General features: G+C 42.7%; 2 protein-coding genes across 2 annotated transcripts; one reads left to right on the top strand and one right to left on the bottom strand.

The window, feature by feature from the left end:
- The first annotated feature begins 24 nt into the window (after window positions 1–24).
- On the top strand, window positions 25–2,987 carry LOC9661412 (subtilisin-like protease SBT5.3). The gene is made up of 11 exons (XM_002988805.2): window positions 25–121; window positions 174–268; window positions 327–424; window positions 477–644; window positions 695–806; window positions 861–1,416; window positions 1,475–1,575; window positions 1,632–1,877; window positions 1,931–2,045; window positions 2,097–2,307; window positions 2,360–2,987. Exons 1-11 carry the CDS (start codon window positions 35–37, stop codon window positions 2,935–2,937), a joined length of 2,367 nt encoding a protein of 788 aa, XP_002988851.2. The 5' UTR covers window positions 25–34; the 3' UTR covers window positions 2,938–2,987.
- A 2,276-nt stretch (window positions 2,988–5,263) lies between these two features.
- On the bottom strand, window positions 5,264–5,755 carry LOC112341824 (pentatricopeptide repeat-containing protein At2g29760, chloroplastic-like). Its single transcript, XM_024662625.1, has one exon. The coding sequence runs from the start codon at window positions 5,753–5,755 to the stop codon at window positions 5,264–5,266; it is 492 nt and encodes a 163-aa protein (XP_024518393.1).
- Between the last annotated feature and the right edge of the window lie 16,219 nt (window positions 5,756–21,974).

Raw genomic sequence — 21,974 nt, 5'->3', positions numbered from 1 at the left:
TCTCGAGAAACCTCAGTTGTGAAAGAGGAGATTCATGGAGCTCTTGAGAGCCACTTTACTGGTTTTGGTTCTAGTGAGCTTCGAGTTTGGCTTGGAGATATCTTCGGCGTCTCCCTCACAGGTACAACAGAGAGTATTTGATAGTTTTTCCAACTTTTTGTTTCCCTTTGCAGAGCTACATTGTATACCTTGGAAGCAGTCCTGAAACTGTAGACAAACAGAAGCTTGTTGCTTCCCACCAAGAAATTTTGCGGCCCGTCTTCCAGAGGTGAAATGTTTTTTCTTCACACGAGACAAGATTTCCTAAGCTTTGTGTTGGATTCCAGTCTCCGGGCTGCTCAAAGGGCCATCTTCTACAGCTACACTCATGGCTTCAATGGATTTGCTGCTAAGTTACGCCCGGAGCAAGCTGCCGACATTTCAAGTACGTTTCTCTCTTTTTGCTCCTGAGCTAAAATCCTGCTACCGCTCGCTAGGAATTCCTGGAGTTTTGTCCGTTTTTCCGAACAAGGAAAACTACCTACACACAACTCATAGCTGGGACTTCATGCAACTAGAGTCACAGGGTGGTGAGATTCCAGCGTCTTCTTTGTGGAGCAGATCCAACTTCGGCAAAGATGTGATCATTGGATCTCTTGACACAGGTATGGCAATAACGAGGAAGACTATAGAGATTTAAGTTCTTTTCTTGAAGGAATTTGGCCCGAGTCAGAAAGTTTTAACGACGAGAGCTTCGATGCCGTGCCAAGCAAATGGAAAGGGAAGTGTGTGAGTGGCACAGCGTTCAACACATCTCACTGCAACAGGTTAATTTACAAAAGATGACGAAGAAAAAAAGAGCTAACAGCTGGTTTCTTCAGGAAGTTGATCGGTGCCAGGTACTACATCAAAGGCTTCGAGCTGGAAAATGGTCCTCTCAACGTGAACTCGACTGGGGACTTCAAATCTCCACGAGACAAAAAAGGCCACGGGACTCACACTTCCTCCATAGCTGGAGGCCGCTTCGTCCCGCAAGCAAGCTTCCTGGGCCTCGGCAATGGGACAGCCAAAGGAGGAGCGCCACTCGCGAGGCTTGCCGTCTATAAAGTCTGCTGGCAGAAGGAAGCGACTGGTACTCTCTGCTACGATGCTGATATTCTCGCTGCGATGGACGACGCAATCCAGGATGGCGTCGACATTCTCACTTTCTCGCTCGGCGGCTCGCAGCCTCTCTCGCAGCTCTTTGAGGACGCCATATCCATCGGTGCATATCACGCTGTCCAGAAGGGAATCGCTGTCGTTTGCTCGGCTGGAAACGGGGGGCCAGCTTTCGGAAGCGTTGTCAACGTAGCACCTTGGGTCCTTACTGTTGCTGCCAGCAGCACTGACCGCGACTTTTGCTCCACGGTTGTTCTCGGCGACAACTCGACGTTCCGAGTAATCTCTTTTGCTACCATACCATCTTTTGCTCATGCGTCTCTTATGTGTCTCGAAGGGAAGCAGTATGTCCGATTTTAAGCTTGACGATGGAGCTCACCAGTATCCTCTCATCTCCGGTGGTGCCATCCCGGCTTCCTCCTCCAATGCCTCCGACAGGTAAGTCTAAAGAACTTTTGCATCTCCACTTAAGCAAGCTTGCTTCTTGTCGCCAGCCTCTTGTGCAATGCGGGCTCGCTGGATCCGGAGAAGGCCAAAGGGAAGATCGTCGTTTGCTTGCGCGGCTCGGGGAGCCAACTCTCCAAAGGACAAGTCGTGCAGCTTGCCGGAGGCGTCGGGATGATCCTGGCGAATTCCCCGTCGGATGGGAGCCAAACGCAGGCTGCTTTTCACGTCCTTCCAGCAACCAACGTCAACTCGGAAGCTGCCGCAGCCATCTTTGCATACTTGAATGCGTCAAGGTGCGTCCTCGAGATGCTCTTGAAAGGCTAAAGTTCTAGACATGCTTTTGTAGCTCGCCGACTGCAACTCTCACAGCTTCCACTACTGTCACCGGCATCAAACCGGCTCCAACTATGGCTCCCTTCTCGTCCCGCGGGCCCAACATGCTCATCCCCGACATCCTAAAGGTCGCTATCCATTTTTTCTTGCTCAAGTCATGATCAATTTCTAAAATGCAGCCGGACGTCACTGCTCCTGGTGTAAACATCCTGGCATCGTTTTCCGAGGCAGCATCTCCCATAACCAACAACAGCACTCGAGCTCTCAAGTTCGTCGTAGCCTCTGGGACGTCCATGGCCTGTCCTCACGTCTCTGGCGTCGCGTCCATGCTCAAAGCTTTGTATCCCGAGTGGAGTCCAGCTGCGATCATGTCAGCTATAGTCACTACCGGTGAGAGTTTCTTGTTTCTTTGTATAGTACTGACTTAATCGCCTCGAAACAGCAAGATCTCGGGACAACCGCGAGCAGCTCATCCTCGCGGATGATTCTCAAGTCGCCGGTGCCTTCAACTTTGGCTCGGGTCACGTCGATCCCAACGCAGCAGCGGACCCCGGCTTGGTCTACGACGCTGCTCCCCAGGATTATCTCCTGCTGCTCTGCAGCCTCAAGTTCAACACCAGCACCGTCCGCAAAATCTCAGGCCAGGATAACTTCTCGTGTCCCGCCCACCAGGAACCGGTGAGCAACTTCAACTATCCATCGATCGGAATCGCCAGGCTCAACGCGAACAGCCTTGTGAGCGTGACGAGGACGCTCACCAGCGTCGCAAACTGCTCGTCAACTTACGAGGCGTTCGTGAGGCCGCCACCGGGAGTTTCAGTTTCCGTGTGGCCCTCGAGGCTCACATTCTCAGGCAGTGGACAAAAGCAGCAGTTCGCGGTGAGCTTCAAGATCACGCAGCCATCTCCAGCGCTGCCAGGAGGCCGCGCTTGGGGATATATGGTGTGGAGCGATGGTAAGCACCAGGTACGAAGCTCCATCGCCATAGTAAGCACGGGAGCACTTATTAGTGATGCTTAATCGTGATTACTTTAAGAAAGGCTTAAGGGCAGCTCAGCATTCTCCAAATAGTTGATTGCGTATTTTCTTTCAGCTCAGCATATTATTTTCTAAGTCGGTCTGTGATTGGGCTTTGGGACAAAGATTTCTTCTTTGACTTAGCTGCGTCGTCGTGTGTGTGGGGGCCTTTTCAAGCGCTCTCTCTCTTCTCTCTCGCGCTAAGCTTGGTTTGTCTCAAAGATAAGATGATGTTCTTCTTTCTCTTCTTTGCGTTTGTTATCGCGGTGGATTTCGCTGCCCTGTTCTTGGTCCACAAGAAGTGGAAGCTCGCAAAGCGGACATCCCTCGCTGCTGCCCAGGAGATCTCTTTCTTCGCTATTAACATCGATGGTCTTGTCGAGGTGAGTTTTATGGGTCTTTACTCTTGATTCTCTGTTTCTCCCTTTCCTTTTTTTTTCTCTCGTTAACTGCAGGGGCAGTGTCGCAGCCTCGTACAGCCGGATGATAAAAAGGTGGTGGAGCTACAGGAGCTCCGGAAGCCCGAGCTGGGGCAATCATTGAGCAGTAAGTCCATTCATTCATGTCGACGGATTGAAACTTCGGGGCTAACATTTTCCAGAGTCGAAGATCCAGTCCGTGGAGGAAGCACAGGGAGATACTGAGGCACCGGTTGTGGCAGCGGATCAATGCTACGATAGTGACCTCTTGGTCGCCATGAGCCGGCGGATCTGAATCTTCTTCAAGGAGATCATGGCGATAGAGGTGGTCAAGTGGCATCCACCTGACTCGGATAGCTGTTCACTTTGCGATGCTCGCTGCGATCACGCATTTGATGCGCGTGACTATATAGTCATCGAGATACCGGAGCTCACGAGCAGCGATCTTCCTCTCGACGAAAACGAGCTCGAGACCATGACAGCAGTGGAGCATCGATCTGGCTTGAGTCTCGCAATGGGGAAGCAGCAGCAGCAGCAGCAGCTTCGGCCGGAAGGAGGCGTCCATGGCGCATTCACCGAGGGTGGCGAGGCGGAGCTCACCTTGGTTTGCACACCGGGAGACGATACTCTGGAGCTGGAGTTTTCAGCAAAGTTTCCAGCGCTCTCCCAGGCGAATCAAAGCCTTCCTCAGGTGCTACGACTCTTTCTTACCAGATTGTGCCATGGAGTTTTGAACTTGTTTTTGCAGGCTACTTATAATGGTGTGGGACGAGCAAGGTCCAGCTTGTCTCGACGGTGGAGCCTCTCTTCCAATACCATGGGTAAGTCCATTGATCATTCTAATAAGAGTTCCAAACGTTAAACTTCTTTGTTTTCTTTGTTTGGCAGCCACTTTTGTCCAAAGAAGTGGATTCTCCGGCTACATCTCTAGTGCCTGGGGACTTTGCGCAGCACGATCAGAGTGTTGGTAATGGAGAAGCGCCTCTGGAAGTTCGAGGTTTTAGTGGCGATGCATCTCTTCGCTGCTATCTTCAACAGTGGTGGTAAGTTAATTACGTAGCGTAGTCGGATTTAAGAAACTTAATTCGTCGTGTGTGCAGGGTCAGGAGTTCTCTGTACATGCAGGGTGTCACTGGCAACAGCGCAGATTCGCATGAGAAAGAAATATAGATCCACAGGTAAAAGTTTTGGAAACAAGTTACTATGTCTAACTTCCAGTGTTACTAGGCCTCCTTTCGTTCTACCCAAGAACACAAGCAAGTTACGTTCCTCCCAGAGAAAAAACGTTGGACGTATGTTGCAGCGTCCTCAGGCTGGCGCGCGAGAATTCTCTCCACTGTTCGCTTCCCACGCTCCGAGTCTCCATGGACTAGGAAGCTCGTCCACAGAACAACGAGAGGGTCATCACCACTGCCACCACTACTTCGGGATGATGAAAGCTCCAGCCTCCTGTTTCTAAGTTTGACGGTCACCATCTCCTCGGCCTCCTCCAGAAATCCAGCCCGGCCCCGTGCTCATGGAGCTCAACCGGTAGCAGCGGGCCTCCACGACTCCGGCATGACTCAGAGTGGAGAGAACACTCACGAAAGTCACCGAGTCCGCATCAATGCCCGACAGCTCCATGCGCTCGAGCACTCGGCCCACTTCGCTAGATCTTGCACCGTGAGCCAACGCCGTGGCCAGTCCGTTCCAAGCCAGCTTTTTTCGTGTGGCAATAGCGTCAGGAACGTTTCCACTACGGCTTCGACACTTTCCAAACATGTTGATGCCGGCTGCTGCGACTTCTGCTCCAAATCCTGCCGGGACTGCCTCGGAGAGAACACGTTGGCCAAGCTCGAGCTCCGAGTTGGCGGTGCATGCATTCAGGACCGCAACGAATGTGAGGCTGTCGGGAACAACTTTGGAGTATTTCATCCGCTGGAACAAGTCGAAAACTCTTCGCCATAGTGCGACAAGGCCGAAATCATCGCATTCCAAGACACCACATCAGGCTGCTGTATCGTGCCGAAAGTCGCCGTGTCCTCGAGGCTTCCACATTCCGAGTACATGTGAACCAAGGCTGTCGCGACGAGAAGATCCAGGCTGCCGCTACTCTCCCTGGCAAGTTGATGAAGAAGCTTTCCATGGCTTAGATCCTCTCGGCTCTGCTTGCAAACGCCGAGGATAGTGACGAAGGTATAGTTGTCAGGTCTGGAGTCGCTCTCCAGCAGCATATCTCGGAACAGGCACCGGCATTCTCTGCTTTCTCCGACTTGACCACAGGCCGACAGGATGGACAACGTTGCGAGTCCAGGCCTTTCCCAGCTTGGCATGGACGCTGGCATTTCCAACCACGAGCTCTCGATCATGTCCAAGTTCGACGCAGCACCGGTATACCCGCATCCCTCTCTTGAGTTCATCATCTTCAAGTTCCAGTTTCGAGCAAGCAGTCAGCACGGAAGCCATTGTCACCTTGTTTGGAGCTTCACCCTGGAGCTGCATGAGTATGAAGTAGGCAGCGCTTCTCCAAGGCTGAAATACGCAACGTGCCTCCTGCACTTGCTGTAAGTGTCGAGCAGTGCAGTGGCTACGAAATCTCGAGCGTAACCGCGCTGGATTATATGGCCGTGTACGACCGGTCGAGCTTCTACGTCGAGAAGAGCAAGGAAGGTAACTCTGTCAGGCATCACACCTTGGAGCAGCATACAGCTGTAGAGACCAAGAGCTTCTGTCGACTGTCCCTCTTGACTAAGTGCTGCTAACCTCGAGTTCCAAGTCACCGGACTTTGCTGGAAGGAGCTGCTGCTAAATACTGTGGCCGAGGTTTCCACACTTGCCATACATTCCCATGATTGCAGCGGCTAGCTCTGCCTCCTCGCCAAGCTCTACAACAGCATGGATCAGTTCGCTTTGGAGAAAGAACTTTGGATTTAACAAACCTTGAGCATTGCTAGCAACGTAATCTTGTCCGTTAGAAAACCTTGGAGCTGCATTGTTGGAAAAAGTTGATAGCTTTATCATAGTGTGTAAAATGTACGTAGGCTCCGATGATAGTGTTCCAGGAAACTAGATCCCTGCTGCAAACACTCGGACTGCCTCCTCCAAGCTCCCAGACCTCGAGTACATTCTCATGACAACGTTCATGAGGCTGGTGAGGCCCCCAAGTCCCAGTTCTCGAGCGTGATCCTGCCAACGCCGAGGGATCCAAGGTGTCGACAACCGTTAACAGAGTCACTCTATCCGGCTTGATTCCCTCCAACTGCATTGTCATTGCACTGTGTCCTTGAGGATGTTGGTCTCTTCGCATTTCTTTCAAAAGAAAAAACAAGTTGTCTAGGGCTAATCCACTCCAGCGAATGAACATGTGATCATCCAAGTGTTCTAACGCATCCCATGTTCATTCTAACGCGAATGAACATATCCAGCTTTCGATGGAGGGGAGGTTTGCGAGGTGACAAGCACCGCTCAAGTAGATTGCAATCGAAGTAGTTCTTGGGGCAATTGCTAACCTATATGGTGACAATGAAGATGACGGATGAGCCACAAAAATGAGGTAGATATGTTGAGTACCTCTTGTAATGGGATCCTACTGATATCATTATTTCTAGAGGACCCTTCATGATCGCTTTCCGGCCTCACCTGGCTATCTTCAAATTTTTCAAGGCCAGTCCTCCTCTGAAATGTTGGTCGTCTTCTTTTTTCTATCGTTTTATCATATGATTCATTGTTTCTGATCAATTGTTGCTTTTATAGATTGATAGATGGGGGCATTGGACTTGACAGCAGTGGTGAAAAAACATCATGGGTGGCGGCAAATCTCTTGCATGTGGTTTGCTCGTGTGTCATTCATCTGGAGAGGGAATTTGGCTTTGGTAAGTTGATATCTAGCCTCCCGCATTGTTCATCCAGGACCGTTTTATCTTTAAGGTACCTTTTGCTTTAAAGTTAATTTCGTGGTGATGTATTGCAACTAAAACAAGCTTCTATTTTTTCTTTGTATTGCTTTGGCTTGCAAATCGCAGTGTTGATCCCATCATTATCAGCATCAACTTGGGCATCTTGCCTCACATCAACAGCTTCGCTCACATTGGGGGATTTATCTCCCGGTTTTTGTGGATGGGTCGGCATCAAAGCCACGCTGGGATCCTAGGCGACCAGTCCTCCTGTCAAGTCGAAACAAAAAATCATGCTTCTCATTGCTGCCATGCTTCTTTATCATATCTTGCTCCTTTGAGTGATCCACTGTGCTTGTGAATAACCCTCTCCAGGTACTTGACCTCCATTGCTCTTGTACAAAGGAGTTGGCGTGAACAAGAAATGTAGCTGGTGTCTGTAACATTTGATGTGAAGTATGTTTACCTTCCTCTCGTTTTGTTTCTAATTTCTATGTTCTCCGCATTTCTCAGAAACCGTCATCGTCCTCGTCGTTTCTCTTGTATCATTCCTTTTATCTTACACATTCTTTTGTTTTGAATGGATCGATGTCGTAGAAGGCTACTTATGACAGTAGTCTGAAAAGATAGAAACTAATATTAAATTAGTTAGAGAGAAAGTTTAAGTCGCATCTGGAAACAGTAAAAACCTTGAACGTCACTTAGGTTGTACCATCCCCTTGGGACAGGCTTAATTGATTGAAAATCATTGTGGCTGTAGCATGATTCTTCTAACAAGGTGAACTCTTTCCAACGTGTTTGATTGAGTCATGGATGACAACTGTCATAAGTAGAGCTAATTCACCTCACATTTTGCATTTCTACCTCGAGGAGTGTTTTGTCTCGCAGACTGGCTTCTTGGTGCTATCCAAGCTCCAAGCACTGGCCAGATCTACTCCAAGCAGCACGAGTTCCAGTTTATCATGACTAGAGAGGAGCTGCTTAAGATGTTTAGAGACATATTTCAGATCGAGCGAATGGAGATCACAACAGACTTTTCAAAACTTGGAAGAAGCATGCCACTATATATAGGATGGAAGATACTTCGCGTACGTAAACGTTTTATTTTGGGTGCCTTGCCTAACACTATTAAGAATTTCTTCCCTTCCAGGAATGTATTGTTGAGCCCAGAAAATTCTGCCTGTTGTGTGTCCCCTGTGGGACCTATCTGATCTCCTACCAGTGCAAATTTGGCATTTGCAAGCATGAGAAGAACAAAAGGATCGCAATGATAGTGATAATGCTTACCTTTTTCTTTAATTTAAAGGCATTTTGCATTTAAGTTGTGACTGGTAGATATATATATGATTATCTAGTCCCATCTACCAATTGGAGATGTTATGGCATTGGACAATTATTTAAAGTGAGGATTTACTATTTATAAAGTTAAGTTTATACAATTGGAGTTAAAACAATCACCGATATTTGTTTTTATGTATAATAATTTAAAGACATAAGTAGTGCCATTAAAAGAATATCCTATTAATAAATATTAACTAATTATATAATTATACCAGATTAAAATAGTAAATTTAATAAAAAGAAAATTAAAATACCATAAAACAAATTTAACTGAGACAAGAAAAAAAACTTTGAAGGAAAAAAGTGCGCATGTGGAAGGCCCACTTGTGGCAGTGCAGATATTTCTAGGTTTGGGACGAGCGATGGCAAAGCGGAAATCGTCCTTTGAGGTAACTGCGAGCTCCATGACACGGACCGATTTCGAAATCTCGAACCCCGTTGTGAATGTGTGTGCTGGTACTGTGGACAAGTTCGAGACAGAGGCGCCGTGCGAGGAAGACGCGAGCGGTAAGGTGACGCGCGTCAACGGGGTAGACAAGCAGCTTCTCGACTACTTTCTTCTGGAGCATCTCCTTCCCGCTATGCAGAAGGCGGCTAGATGCTACCGATCCAGTGAGAGGAAGTTAGCTGCGTCCTTCTTCCCCCTCTTCACTCACCTTGCCCCACTGGCGGGAGATGCAGAGCTTCTCAAGCAGCGCGAGGGGGATCATGTCCCGAGTGACGAAGCTATGAGCGGCTTGGCAGCTCTAGATGCCTCGGCTCTACAAAATGCTTCTGGATCGTCTCGGATCACAGCTGATAGCTCTGACGGGAATAGTCGACATTACATTGACTTTGTTCATGAGGATGGTGACGATTTGGGGCCCTGGCAGGCGGTCGACTTTCGTGGCTATGGCCATGGGTTTCCTGAGACTGGCGGGTACCGGGATATCGGCAAGACGTTCACGCTGCTTATCACGGATTCCAAGCAAAAGAACTTCGTGTGGGATCCAGAGACGGCGGAACAGTCGGCATTTTACCAGCTAGCGGAGTATGCTTCTCGCGCAGCTATCGCCAACCTCAACATTCACAGGTACAAGCCTGTGCATATGCTTATCCTCGCAGATGGTGATTGGGCTTGCGCGGTGCTGCATCCCAAAGCCTCCGTCCAAGTCGAGAAGGGTGCCATCGACCCTGAAAGCTTTGACATGTATCTCGAGGGCATCAAGGAGAAGTGGTGCCAAGAGAACCCGGGAAGTGTATACCAAGCTCCAAGTGAGGCCCAGAAGCAAGAATGGCTGGCTGAGCAGAATGACAGGCTCGCTTATACTGAGCAGAAGATGAAGAAGCTGCGGATGGCTGGAAGCATTCCCGACAGCAAGTCGCTTCTGGTTGGCACCATCGTGTACAATGCTTTGTCCCTGACCTGGACCAAGTTCCCGATCGCTACCTTGGGGACCACATTTGTGCCCATGGATTACGTTCTCGTGTCGGGGTTGATGAGAGTCTTGTTTGGAGACAGGGTGTGTTCTTGGACAAAAGAGACTTTGCAAGCTCTTGCAGAGGCTCGAGACAAGGAACTGCATGCCCTGCGTGTTAAAGTTTTGTGAGAAGGATGGCTCTTAAGAAATTTGAATCTTAATTATATATGTAGGGAATATACTTAAAATATTTCGGTATATTATAGGATATTTCTTAATTTAACAGCTATGATTTTCTAAACTAATTTAGTGTTTAATATTAATTATCTTGGTGGTTCTAATGATGCTAACATGACTAATCTTAACATCATACACACACTTTCTTTATATAATGTCCAATATATTATTATTAGTGTAATGAGATTTTGATACATATTAGCGTTTTTATCTGGATCACTCACTTTTATATATATGTTAAAATTTCTTAGGCTAATCAAATATACACATTTTACATTCCATTTCCATATTTCATTTACATTAGTGGATGTGAAGGGCATCTTTGATTGTCCATGAGGAGAATTTCACGCTTTTGGTTTAGATTTAACTTTTATGTTGTTTAGATTTCTCTTTTTTTATATATATAGTTTTTCAATTTTTTTTCTTTTGTTTTTATTCCTTTTAGTTCATCTTCATAGTAGAGTAATAGCTTTTTCCTTTGACTTTAGAGGAGCAATTGGTGCAATTGCTTATACTATGCAGTTACAATTGAATAATCAAACTTAGTTGATAGTAATGTTCATAATGTGTGATATAGCTCTCTCTACTCTTATTGCAAATTATCGCATCTGACTAGAGGCTGGAGTTCTTCCTTGAAAATCTTAGGGATGATACATATAATTAATTTGAACACTTTATAGTGATTGCTACTTAAGAATGCAATCCAATACTAATAATTTTGTGTAGTTATACATCAAGGTTTCAAGAGTGACAATGCTTGGGCTTTTTGCTCAAGCTAATCCTAGATGGCATTAGGGCACATTGAACAATCCCTTAAAAGATTTATATCTTGAAAATATAAATTATCTCTCTCATTGTTTTATTTTTGGTTCACTTATATTTATATTTCACTTTTCTGCCAAGCCTAAATAAATAAAATGCTGTCATACATCATATACATACTTTCAATTTGATTAGCAATGTAAAATTTAAATTTTGATATATAAGTGTACATTGGTGATGTTATGCAAATGCTATTCTTACAATGATGCTCAGTGTTTGCACGAATTTCCTATGTGTTTCCAGGGGACTAGTCACTTCATATGCACAATTTCTAGAAAATCAACTTGCTAAATGTTATATCAAATCTAATAAGTTTCTATACCTCTTTTTAAGTATGCATTTGGGCATGTTAATTGTGATGATGCCTTTTAGCAATTATATTTTCTTTGTTATTGTTTGTTTCTTATAGTGCACATGGTTTTCACCCTTTACCCTAGGATGGTTTACCATAGGATAACTATGGAACAAAACTTTAACCCTCTTTTTGGCCATATACCACATGCCAAGGGCAGTGGAACAGAACCCAAGTTTTAAAGCATTAAGCCATTGAACAAAAGGATAGAACCAAACTTCCAAATATAGAGCCAAGGAATGAAGGAAGTAGAACACAAAATGACTTCCAAGTGTACAGCTCAAGGAGTTAAAGGACAAACATACGAAGTGACTTAGAATAGTCCTAAAGCCTCTAGCATCCTAATGTTAGGACTAATATGCAAAATGGAGCCAAACAGAGTTTGGTGCTATTTTAGTATACTAGTGGTTTAACGCAAAGATATGGGAATTTCATTAGCTAACATGGCATGGAACTTGGATTTAGACTCAAGCTAAACACAAAACAAAGACAAGCACACAAGTAAGAACTAAATTATGCCTAATATTAGTTGGCAATGCCCAATCTCTACTATATATTTAAAACCCCCTATAGTCCCTTCCTGTTTCAAGAACACGCTTTAGGCTTTTACCTCAGTCCCAAGAGTTAATCTTTGGGACAATCATGAAAATTTATTAAATATAGAATGGTGTAAGATTGCAAATTTAGAAGTAAAAATAACACTGTTGTGTTCAAAATAATCTTTATATTTTGCATATATGCCCAATTAGTAAATCTAGACACTTTTCATAAATACCCAATAAAACCAAACAAAACCAACATGTGAGATATGATAGCATGGGTGTTTGACAGACATGGTAAGTTATTATCTAGTGAATATTAAAGGACCAAGCTCAATATTATGGGGGTTCCCAACATTAGCAAGTGCAATATAACATATGAGTTTTTCTAACTAGGTCAAGTATATTTAATTAATAATATATAGAAATTTTGTCCTTATGCTCATCTGGCCAAGTACACATGCAAAGACCAATTTATCAACTAGCTTGGGTGAAAACTAATAAAAGCATCCAACAATACCGACCTTTTACCATCGTGGCAGTAAAGAAAGAATATCTGAAAGGACATGCTGACAAGTAAGTTTCTATTGTGAATGACCGCGGGTATCGTAAGTTACTTGTTAACTAGTCCTTTCAGATATTCTTTCTTTATTGCCACGATGGCAAGATGTTGTTATTGCTAAACCCTTTATCAATCTCCACCTAAGCTAGTTGAAAAACTGATTATCATGTATATACTTATACTTGATAAATATAAAGTAGGAACCCTTATATGTTTTTTGCTGAGTATACTTGGTTTGGTATGAAAAATTTATATATTAGCTTGCACTTGCTATATTACAAACCCCTTGCAATATTGAGTTTGGTCCCTTAATATTACCAGATGATAGATTATTGCATACCCTATATGTTGGTGGAAAGTGTCTAAATTTGTTAATTTGGTATATCTATAGAATGTAAAGATTATCCTGAACACAATAGTGTTAGTCTCATGTCCAAATTTGCAATCTAGCACCATTTTATATTTAATAAATTTCAAATTAGTCCCAGAAACTCACTCCTAGTGGTACTAAGGATGGCTAAGGGTGAAAAGCCAAAGTGTGTGTTCATTAGGGGGGTTGGGGGGGGCGGTTAAATATATAGTAGGGAGAGTGGGTAGGTTAATCAATCTGAGTCATAGTCTAGCTCTTGCTTGTATGCTTGTCATATTTGCTATATAATAGCTTACCGTGTTTTTAAACGGGTGGGGGGGGGGGGGGGGGGGGGGGGGGGTGGGGGGGGGGGGGGGGGGAGGGGGGGGTGGGGAAGGGGGGGGGGATTAGGCGGGGGGGGGGGGGGGGGGGTTGGGAGGGGGGGGGGGGGGTGGGGGAGGAGGGGGGGGGGGGGTTGTGGGGGGGGGGGGGGGGGGGGGGGTGGGGGCGTGGGTGGGGGGGGGGGGGGGGGGCGGAGGGCCGGGCCGGGGGGCGGGGGGGGGGGAGGGGGGGGGGGGGGGGGGGGGGGGGGGAGGGGGGCGGGGGGGGGAGGCGGGGGGGGGGGGGGGGGGGGGGGGGGGGAGGGCGGGGGGGGGGGCGGGGGGGGCGGGGGGGAAGGGAGGGGGGGGGGGGGGGGGGGGGGGGGGCGGGGGGGGGGGGGGGGGAGGGGGGGGGAGGGGGGCTAGGGGGGGGGGGGGGGGGGGGGGGGGGGGGCCGGCTAGCCGAGGCGGGGGGGGGGGGGGGGGGGGACGCCGGGGGGGGGGGGGGGGGGGGGACAGGAGCTTATCCAAGGGGGGGGGGGGGGGGTAGGTTAGGCATGGTTAAGGTTTTTATGGTAAATCACCATAGAATAAAGGGTGAAAATCACATGCACTACATTTGGTATCAAAGGATGAGTCTTAACAAGTACTATCTAATGAGATTAGGCAACTAGTCTTGTTGTATATGCAAAGATGAAGATAATGATCTAACTGGGTATACATTTGGGTGCTAAGACTTTGCATTTTTTCCTTGGGTATAAAATCTGGTTACCTTTTTGTACCATATTATATAAGCTTGCATTTGGGCTTATAAAATGGATTGAAATGTTTCATTTGCATGAGTTTGTGCTTGGGCTTATATGTGAAGCATATTAGTAACTTAAGGTTACATTTTGAGTTGGCAGAATTAATCTTAGTTTATCAATGGTTACCATGAGTGGTTCTATGTACCATGAATAAAAGTAAACCTCCCTTGGGTTTGCTATAAGTGGCAAATAAGCTGGTATGTAGTTGTTTAGCATGGCACTCGTGGATCTTTCCTAGGCATGATTATAGGTCAATCAATCAAGATTGTACGGATTAATCTATTGGTTTCAGTAGTCATTGCTGTGCTCTTTCATAAACTTTTCTTATATTTGACTAAAGGCAATGCGAATGCAAACTTGAGGTTTAGTTAAGTTGAGACCGAAAAGAGAGTTATCAAAGATGAAGGATCAAACACTTAAATCATCTTTTTTTCTTAAAAAGATGATTTGCAATAAGATGTTAACTCATTGCTTGTATTCATATCATGCAATCAAGAGTTCCTATCTTGATGCATGTTGATTATAATAATTTTACAAATGGTGAGTTATAGGATAGATAGTAGTGAAGCACTAAACCATTTTTTTCTAGGTTTGTTATTGAAAACTTGGGTTACAATGCTTAATTCTTTTCCCAAAAACCTTACTATTGCGTCTTAAGTAATTTGGTGTAAAATTAGTTTTAAGTTTAGTCAAAAAGAGTGTGCCATAAGTTTGTCTATGTTGTGAACAAAGTTGGCGGTATTCAATGTTTTAAATCTTTATTGGTGGGGTGTGCATTTATATTGCTTTTTGTGGAATAGAGTTAATATTTGACACATATAAACTTTTAAAGTAATAATATGAGCTAATTCATGGTGCTACTTGATTAATGATCCAGTCATTGTGATTTCCATATTATATCTATGTGATCATGAATAATGTGTTTACGAAGTTGCTTGGTTAAACAATGATTAACCCCAAAGTGATTGATAGTGAAGCTAATCTACTTACAAGAAGTAGCATGATAGTCACTTTAACTAAATTTTTTAAGTGATCCATTTTATGCTAAGCTTAAGTTGGTATCTTGGTTCTTTGAAAATTTACATATTAGGTGTTGGAAAAGGTTATGGCATTTATTCACTATAACTTGTTGGAAATTTATTAGCACTTGGAGTAGATTGTTAGATGGAGAAGATGTGAAGTTAAGGCATTAACATTGCTAACACTGAAAGTGATATTATTGTTTCGAGTGATGAAGAATTTTCCTTTGACCATAATTTTTCATGTAATTTTTCTTGTTAGTACTTTTGCTTCATACTAGATCTTGAAGGTGATTGAAGAAAAATGTTAGGGCAATGTCAATATTTGAAAATATAGCTTTCATGATCGAGTTTAAGTTGTTCATTTTACATTTTGTGGATGTTAGTGTTAGATTCAAAAATATAAGCATGATGTTTGATGCTTAGACATACTGGTTGGTTATAAGAATTAGTGTTGAGGTAAACCTATATAAAATTGTAAATAGGAAGAAGTTGGTTGAGTCATAAGAATTGGTATTCATTTTTTCTATAGGATAGAAATTTTCCATAAATTTTTTTAGGCTTTTCCAATAGTTGATTTGTTAATCACTTTATTTGAAAACCATTCCATTTTCAAAAGCCATTACAAACTAATGAAAGGGTTTGAGTTGACTTCAATTAGCTTAGACTTTAGTATGTAATTTGTATGATGCAGCCTAAAAGGGATATTGACATTTGGGCCTAAAAAAATTAAGAGTTTAGAGTTGGCATAAAAAAGTGGTTGTTGCACTTTTCTAGAAAGATGACCTTTATACCTTTCTTTTGTAGCGTTATGCTAAGTGGTAAGTTGCACCTTATATTTCGTTAAACTCTATAAGAGTAGTGAACTCTCATTGATCTTGACTTAGTCTTGGTAACCTTGTGCATTAGCTGAAGATATTGATATCCAACTTAGTTGTTTGAGGTTGACGTGTTAGTACCCATACTATAGTTTTGTTTATGAGGAGGTTGTGTACTATATGATTCCATCTTATAGTCTTTACTTTAGTTTTGACTGAGTGTTAATCATGCATAACTAGCCTCTTCAAGGCACACTTAGAGTTATTGGCTAAACATATTAGTGAGTTTATTGTAGATTCGAGTGGCTATTTAATTTGTGCTTATCTATGTTTTTATATCTAATACTTAGGATATTACCTCATGTTGGACAAATATAACTTGATGGCATAAGTTTAGTGTTTTGGTTTTGTAAAACACAAGTTGAAAAGTGATTGTTGGTTGTTTTATGACTAGTGATTGTTTGTAGATCAATCCCTCACCAATCCCTCACCAATCCCTCGATAATATATAATTACAGATAATATATCATCAAGGAGTGAATCACCACATCCAAGACTCAATGTAATTTAACACTACAGACTAAATGTAATTAAATGATATCGATAAAGATGGAATCAATATGCTAATATGGAAAAACTATACAAGCCCATAATACTATCCTCTACAACACCATTTGATACCTACAATCACATTAGTGACACTTTCCCCCCCTTAGGGAAGATCAACATCCTTATTGATACATACTCTAGTCTCAACCATCACCAAGGAAACAACTCCAAAAAAAGTTTACAATGTTCACACTTTATGAGAAATACACCAACTTAAATAAGTTAAGGAGTAACCTCTTTGTTTAATGCAAATGTAACTTAAACACCTTTCTAATTGTCACCAACAAAGAGATGACCAATGGAGTTAACCACCCTTGTTGCTCTACATGTCATTCATGTTACAAAAGATGATATGCCCCTGTTTACAAGTGGTATAAAGAGAGAAGTCAGAGGCTCTAACCCTCATGAGCAAAGAAACTAAACTCATCACTAAGGTTTACATAGACTATTGTAAATAGATAGCTAGAGTTGTTTACATAGTCATGCCCTTTTAACAAAATAAAGAATATCAAAAGAGAGGCGGGTGATATAATTAGTTTACAATAGCTACCTCATAACTATAGATTTCACTATACACACAAAGTCTAGAAGCTAGTCTGCCTATATTGGCATAAACCCAAAGATCAAAAGATGAACAATATCAAAATTAGAGACAATGATATTTTAGAGATCAAATTATCAATGAATAAATCTTAGATTAAAACACAAAAGTATTCCAAGTAACTTATCATCCAATAAACTAGAATTAGAGTATAAGAACCACCAAGATTACTATAGGTAAAAGTTATAGAATTAACCATCTAAGAAAATTCAATAGCAAATATATCATCAAGAAAACTCAATAATAAAGTGTAATTACCAAAGATTATAGATAGCAGGCTAAACAACTTATGAAAGATAACTCAAAGAATATAAAGTATCATCAACTGACAAACAAAATGCTTACAAATGTATCACCCAAAAGAAATAACATTTAATTTATCAAAACTAACTATAGCAATAAGTAACAAAACAAAATGAATGCAAAAAAACTAACAAACACTCATTCATACTAATTATCATAAGAGCCAATTTAAATAGATCAAGGAACTTGAGTTTCTTAAACATATCACTAACATTCTACTGATATTTTAAATTTAAGAGATCAATCCAGAGCAAACCATAAAGAATATGTGATAATGTAAAAAACCAAAAGCCATTAAAGAGAATAACTAACCATCATAAAAAATTATCAATCATCCCATTAATAAAGAGAGGTATAATCATTATACAAAAATTCTAATTAGGATATATGTTGTTCAATGAGATGGAAGTCAAAATTTAAAAAGAGTTTTACACGATGGTGAGATGCATACAGATCCTATTGCCAGATGAGATCCAGAAGCTTACACTGTGCAGGCACACAACAGCACAGCAGGATTCTTATGGAGAGGCTTCAACCTTTGAAGTCTATGTTCTCTTTAGTTGTCTTTATGGTTTCTCTAACTGTTTGTTTTTGCAATGCCATGAAATTGCAACGGTGCCATAGAACAACGTTCCAGGGCCAGCTTAGATGGAGATTTACAATTTTGCAGTGGCAAAATGAGACGATCTACACAAAGCACTCTTGAAAAGAAATGAATACCTTTACAAAGTTCGAGTAGCTATGTCAAAAAACATCTTCTACTTCAACGGCTTCTACTACCTAGCAGCTTGAGGACGTCAGAGAGTGTCTCGTAGAGCTGCTTGCGGATCATCCAGATCCAGAAGAGTGGAGGCGGCTGCTCGACAAGGCCGTCTTCATCCACGTGATCGTACCTCTCCCTCTCGCTCTCGCCTGCTCAACAAGGCCCTCTCTCTCTCTCTCTCTTTCTCTCCCCCTCTGTGTGTGTGTATGTGTGTGTTGGCTGCTGAGGCTAACTCTTCAAGTGCAGTTGACAGTGCCAAAAAGAGAGAAGCGAGCATCAACCTTCGGACGAGATCATCGACGCAGTCCGCGACTACATGCTTGCTGATGACCAGCGCAAATGAGCATACTTGGAAGATATGGGGCGAGGGACGTATGCCTACAATAGCGTGGATGCTGCTGTGATGCCGATGATGGCTGCCATCCTTGAGGACCCAGTCCAGTTCCGGGACTTCATCCGGAACGAGGAGGGGTGTTTCTGTGCCGGGACATCAAGTGCTACGAGTGACTTTGGTTTCGCTTGCTCGAGCTGTTGCTCAAGCTGGGCGTGTTTGTGTCGAATCAATATCCGGTGATGGAGCCGCCGCAGTACGATCTCTCCATGGATTACATCTACATCACTTGGATTCTGGGACTTTCTTGGTCAGCGCCTGCCATGTTGTAAGGGTACCTCCTGGAAGGTAAGCGTTTCTGGATTGCTTGTGCTTGTGTCTTTGTGTACATGGGGAAGATTCCCAAGAACTGGTTTCAGCGCCTCCTAGTTCCAGTGCCCTGGATCAAGCTGGCCATTGCGTACTCGCCCGCTGTTAAGAGGATCGTTTTGGAGAGGCTCAACCGCAGTGAGAACTGTCTGTTTCGGATGGTGGTCGACAAGCTCAGCACTCCATACCAGAGCTTCGACGAGAGTCTCAACATCCTGCAGCTCATCTAGAAGTTTTTGTTCGCTGAGGACAGTAATAATCTTTATACCAAGGTTACTGCGAACCAGCTGGTCAGCATTCAATCAGTCTCAGCCGGTAAGTAACTCTTCTCTTGAAAGTGTTTTACAAAGACTCTTTGTTTTCTTACAGGTGCAATAAGAGGACAAGGATATGGAGGGAAACCTTGCATTGCTCACGTCCTGCTTTTTGTGTACTTAGGTCGTGAAAAGTGGATCGATTTAAATTGTAATTTGATTCGTAAAATATTCCGGTGTTTTCTCCAAAAAAAAAATAAAAACAGGAGTATACCTAGAATAATATTCTTCAATATTATTCTTTGTGGGTACTTAACTTTTTGATTTAAGAGCCTTTCTAGCTTGTCTTCTCATTTTCTATACACAGGTATGTAAGGTGTTTTCAAGTACTTCTAGGGCCTCAATATCTTAATTGTTCCTATAGGAAAAGATTTCTCCCATTCTTCGTTCAAGTATCTAGCCAAGTTCCATCTTCTAAAGATTTATGTTTTATTAGTTATTCATACTGCCTCTGAGTCATCTAATAAGATTGGGTAATTATTCTTGTTGTATATGTAGAGATCAAAGCAATGATCCGAGTAGGTACACATTTGGTTTGCTATGGATTAGCAAGCATTCCTTCAGTGTGGATTTGGTTACCTTTTTGAACTAATTATTATACCATCTAAAGTATGTTATACATTTATATTAATCAAGTATAAATATATTTTATAATTTAAAAACTTTCTTAAACAGCTCTCTTCTGGATATTTATAAATTATAAAAATGTTTACAGTTATAAACTTTCTTAAGCAGCTAGTCTTGCCATAGACACAAAGGCACTCATTTCCTTACAATGAACTCATGTGTTTGTTTTCATATAAAGTTTAGAGTAGAGTTTTCTATGCAAAGTTTAGACAAGAGAGATCAAGAGTTCTAATGAATGAAATGAAAAAAAATCTTACCTTCATTCTTTCTCTCAAGTTCATCACCACATCCTACAGTACAAGCAGGACAGCAAAGTATTGCCACTCTCCTATCATCACATAAGAGCATATCACTCAACCCAGCACAGTAAGGTAATATGATTATTTTTATTATGTTAAATTATTTATGAACTTATAGCAATGATGATGGTGTAGGAGCTGGGCCTGGTGCTGATGCTGGTGATTCTGGTGCCAATGTTGGAGGTGTTGGTGCTAGTGGTGACAATAGGGGTGGTTCTAATGGTGGTGGAGTTGGTGATAGTGGTGGTGTAGGTGGTGGTGGTGGTTGTGTTCTAGGTGGTGGTGGCCTTCTTGGTTGTGGTGGTAGAGGAGTTCTTGGTCGTGGTGGGGGTGGTCTTCTAGGTGGTGGTGGTGGTGGAGGGGTGGTGGAGGTGAACAAGCATTTGGAGTAAAATAATAGGGTCCACAAATGAACTTATTATTTCCATTATTGATGCATGTTCTTAAGGATTGGCCACTTGATCCACCATTTATGTCTGTTAAGAGAGAACACCCTCGTGGTGCTCTACTTGTATCCACATTCACTTGGCAACTCCCAATATTTGTTCCAGTCTTCACTATTTCAAAGATATCAAAGTATCCTCTACTATTTGTAAATGATGAATCACTATCTCTTGGACAAACCAGGTTTACCTTGACATCTGAAAGATTTAACAAGATTAGAAAAATATAGAAGATAGATCATTTTCTTACTGAAGATGCCACTCTGAGAAAGTGAACCACAGTTAGTGCAATAAACATAGCCTTCTACTTTGATACTTGTAGTGGCAGCACAAAAATTTTCATTTTTCAGAATGACTGCAAGTAATAAAATTAAATAGAGAAATGTTTTGCTTTCCATACTTACATGGTAATATGAGGTAAAAGAATGCCCTTTTATAATCTGCACTACATTAAGTCAAACATCTAAGGTACAACTAATCAAGAATTTTTTTCAAACCCAAATATTCTGATTTATGTGATCTCATATTTCCTACTTTTGCTATGCTAATGATCTTAAACTTGTAATAATAATAATAATAATAATAATAGAATTTGGGTATGTTTGTTTAGAAAGTACAAAATCTAAACATTGCATCTAATATCGGTTCAAATAAATTAGCAGAACTCCTAGATTAAGAAAGAATATTCTCAAAATCGAGTGCCTAACTGAGCCACATGGAGGAAAACACACCATAGTCGTTATACAAGTTATCTGGGTATCTAGATAGGTGGTACATGTGTTAACATAAAGCATCCCACCTAGATCTCTATGATGTTTGGTGTACCCCAATTTTCCCAAGGTAAAAGTCTTTGTGCATCTTTTTAACCTTTAACCTTTATACTTTAAAATTGTCTAAAAGAATATTCTCAGAATAACCTTTATTTTTGTTTCAAGAAGATAGATCACCTTATTGCAACATGGCTGCCAAGCAATGGTTTCTTCATTCACCCACACTTTCTTGTAATACTCAAGAAATTAGGTGCCTCTAGCAGCCAGATCACCATTGTGTCCTTGGATGTTGTTTATGGAAATAGTGTGGATTTCCACACCAAAGATGCTGCAATTGATCAAGTTTGATCAACACCTCTTAGTCTAGTTATTTTCAGCAGTTAAATCATATTCTTTCTATAAAAGCATTAATACCAGTGACAACTTTATTATTATTGAGTTTAATTTCATGGTTGTAGAGAATCTCCAAGAAGAAAAAGATTTTTGCCTTCATCACTTTTGAAGGTTTAATACCTTCTTGATCTTGGACTCGACCTCGAACTCGACCTTGGACTCGATTTTGAACTTGATCTTGAACTCAACCTCGGACTCTATCTTAAACTTGATCTCAGACTTGATCTTAGACTTAGTCTCAAACCCAACTTTGGACTCTATCTCGGACTTGATCTTAGACTTGATCTTGGACTCAGTCTCGAACCTGTTCTTAGATCTCAGACTTCGGTTTCGAACTCGATCTTGGACTTGGTCTTGAACTT

This window comes from Selaginella moellendorffii, unplaced genomic scaffold, assembly GCF_000143415.4.
Source record: "Selaginella moellendorffii unplaced genomic scaffold, v1.0 SELMOscaffold_91, whole genome shotgun sequence".
In the NCBI taxonomy this organism is placed as follows: domain Eukaryota; kingdom Viridiplantae; phylum Streptophyta; class Lycopodiopsida; order Selaginellales; family Selaginellaceae; genus Selaginella; species Selaginella moellendorffii.
The sequence above is the reverse complement of the archived record's forward strand: the minus strand, read 5'-3'. Positions and strand labels throughout refer to the sequence as shown.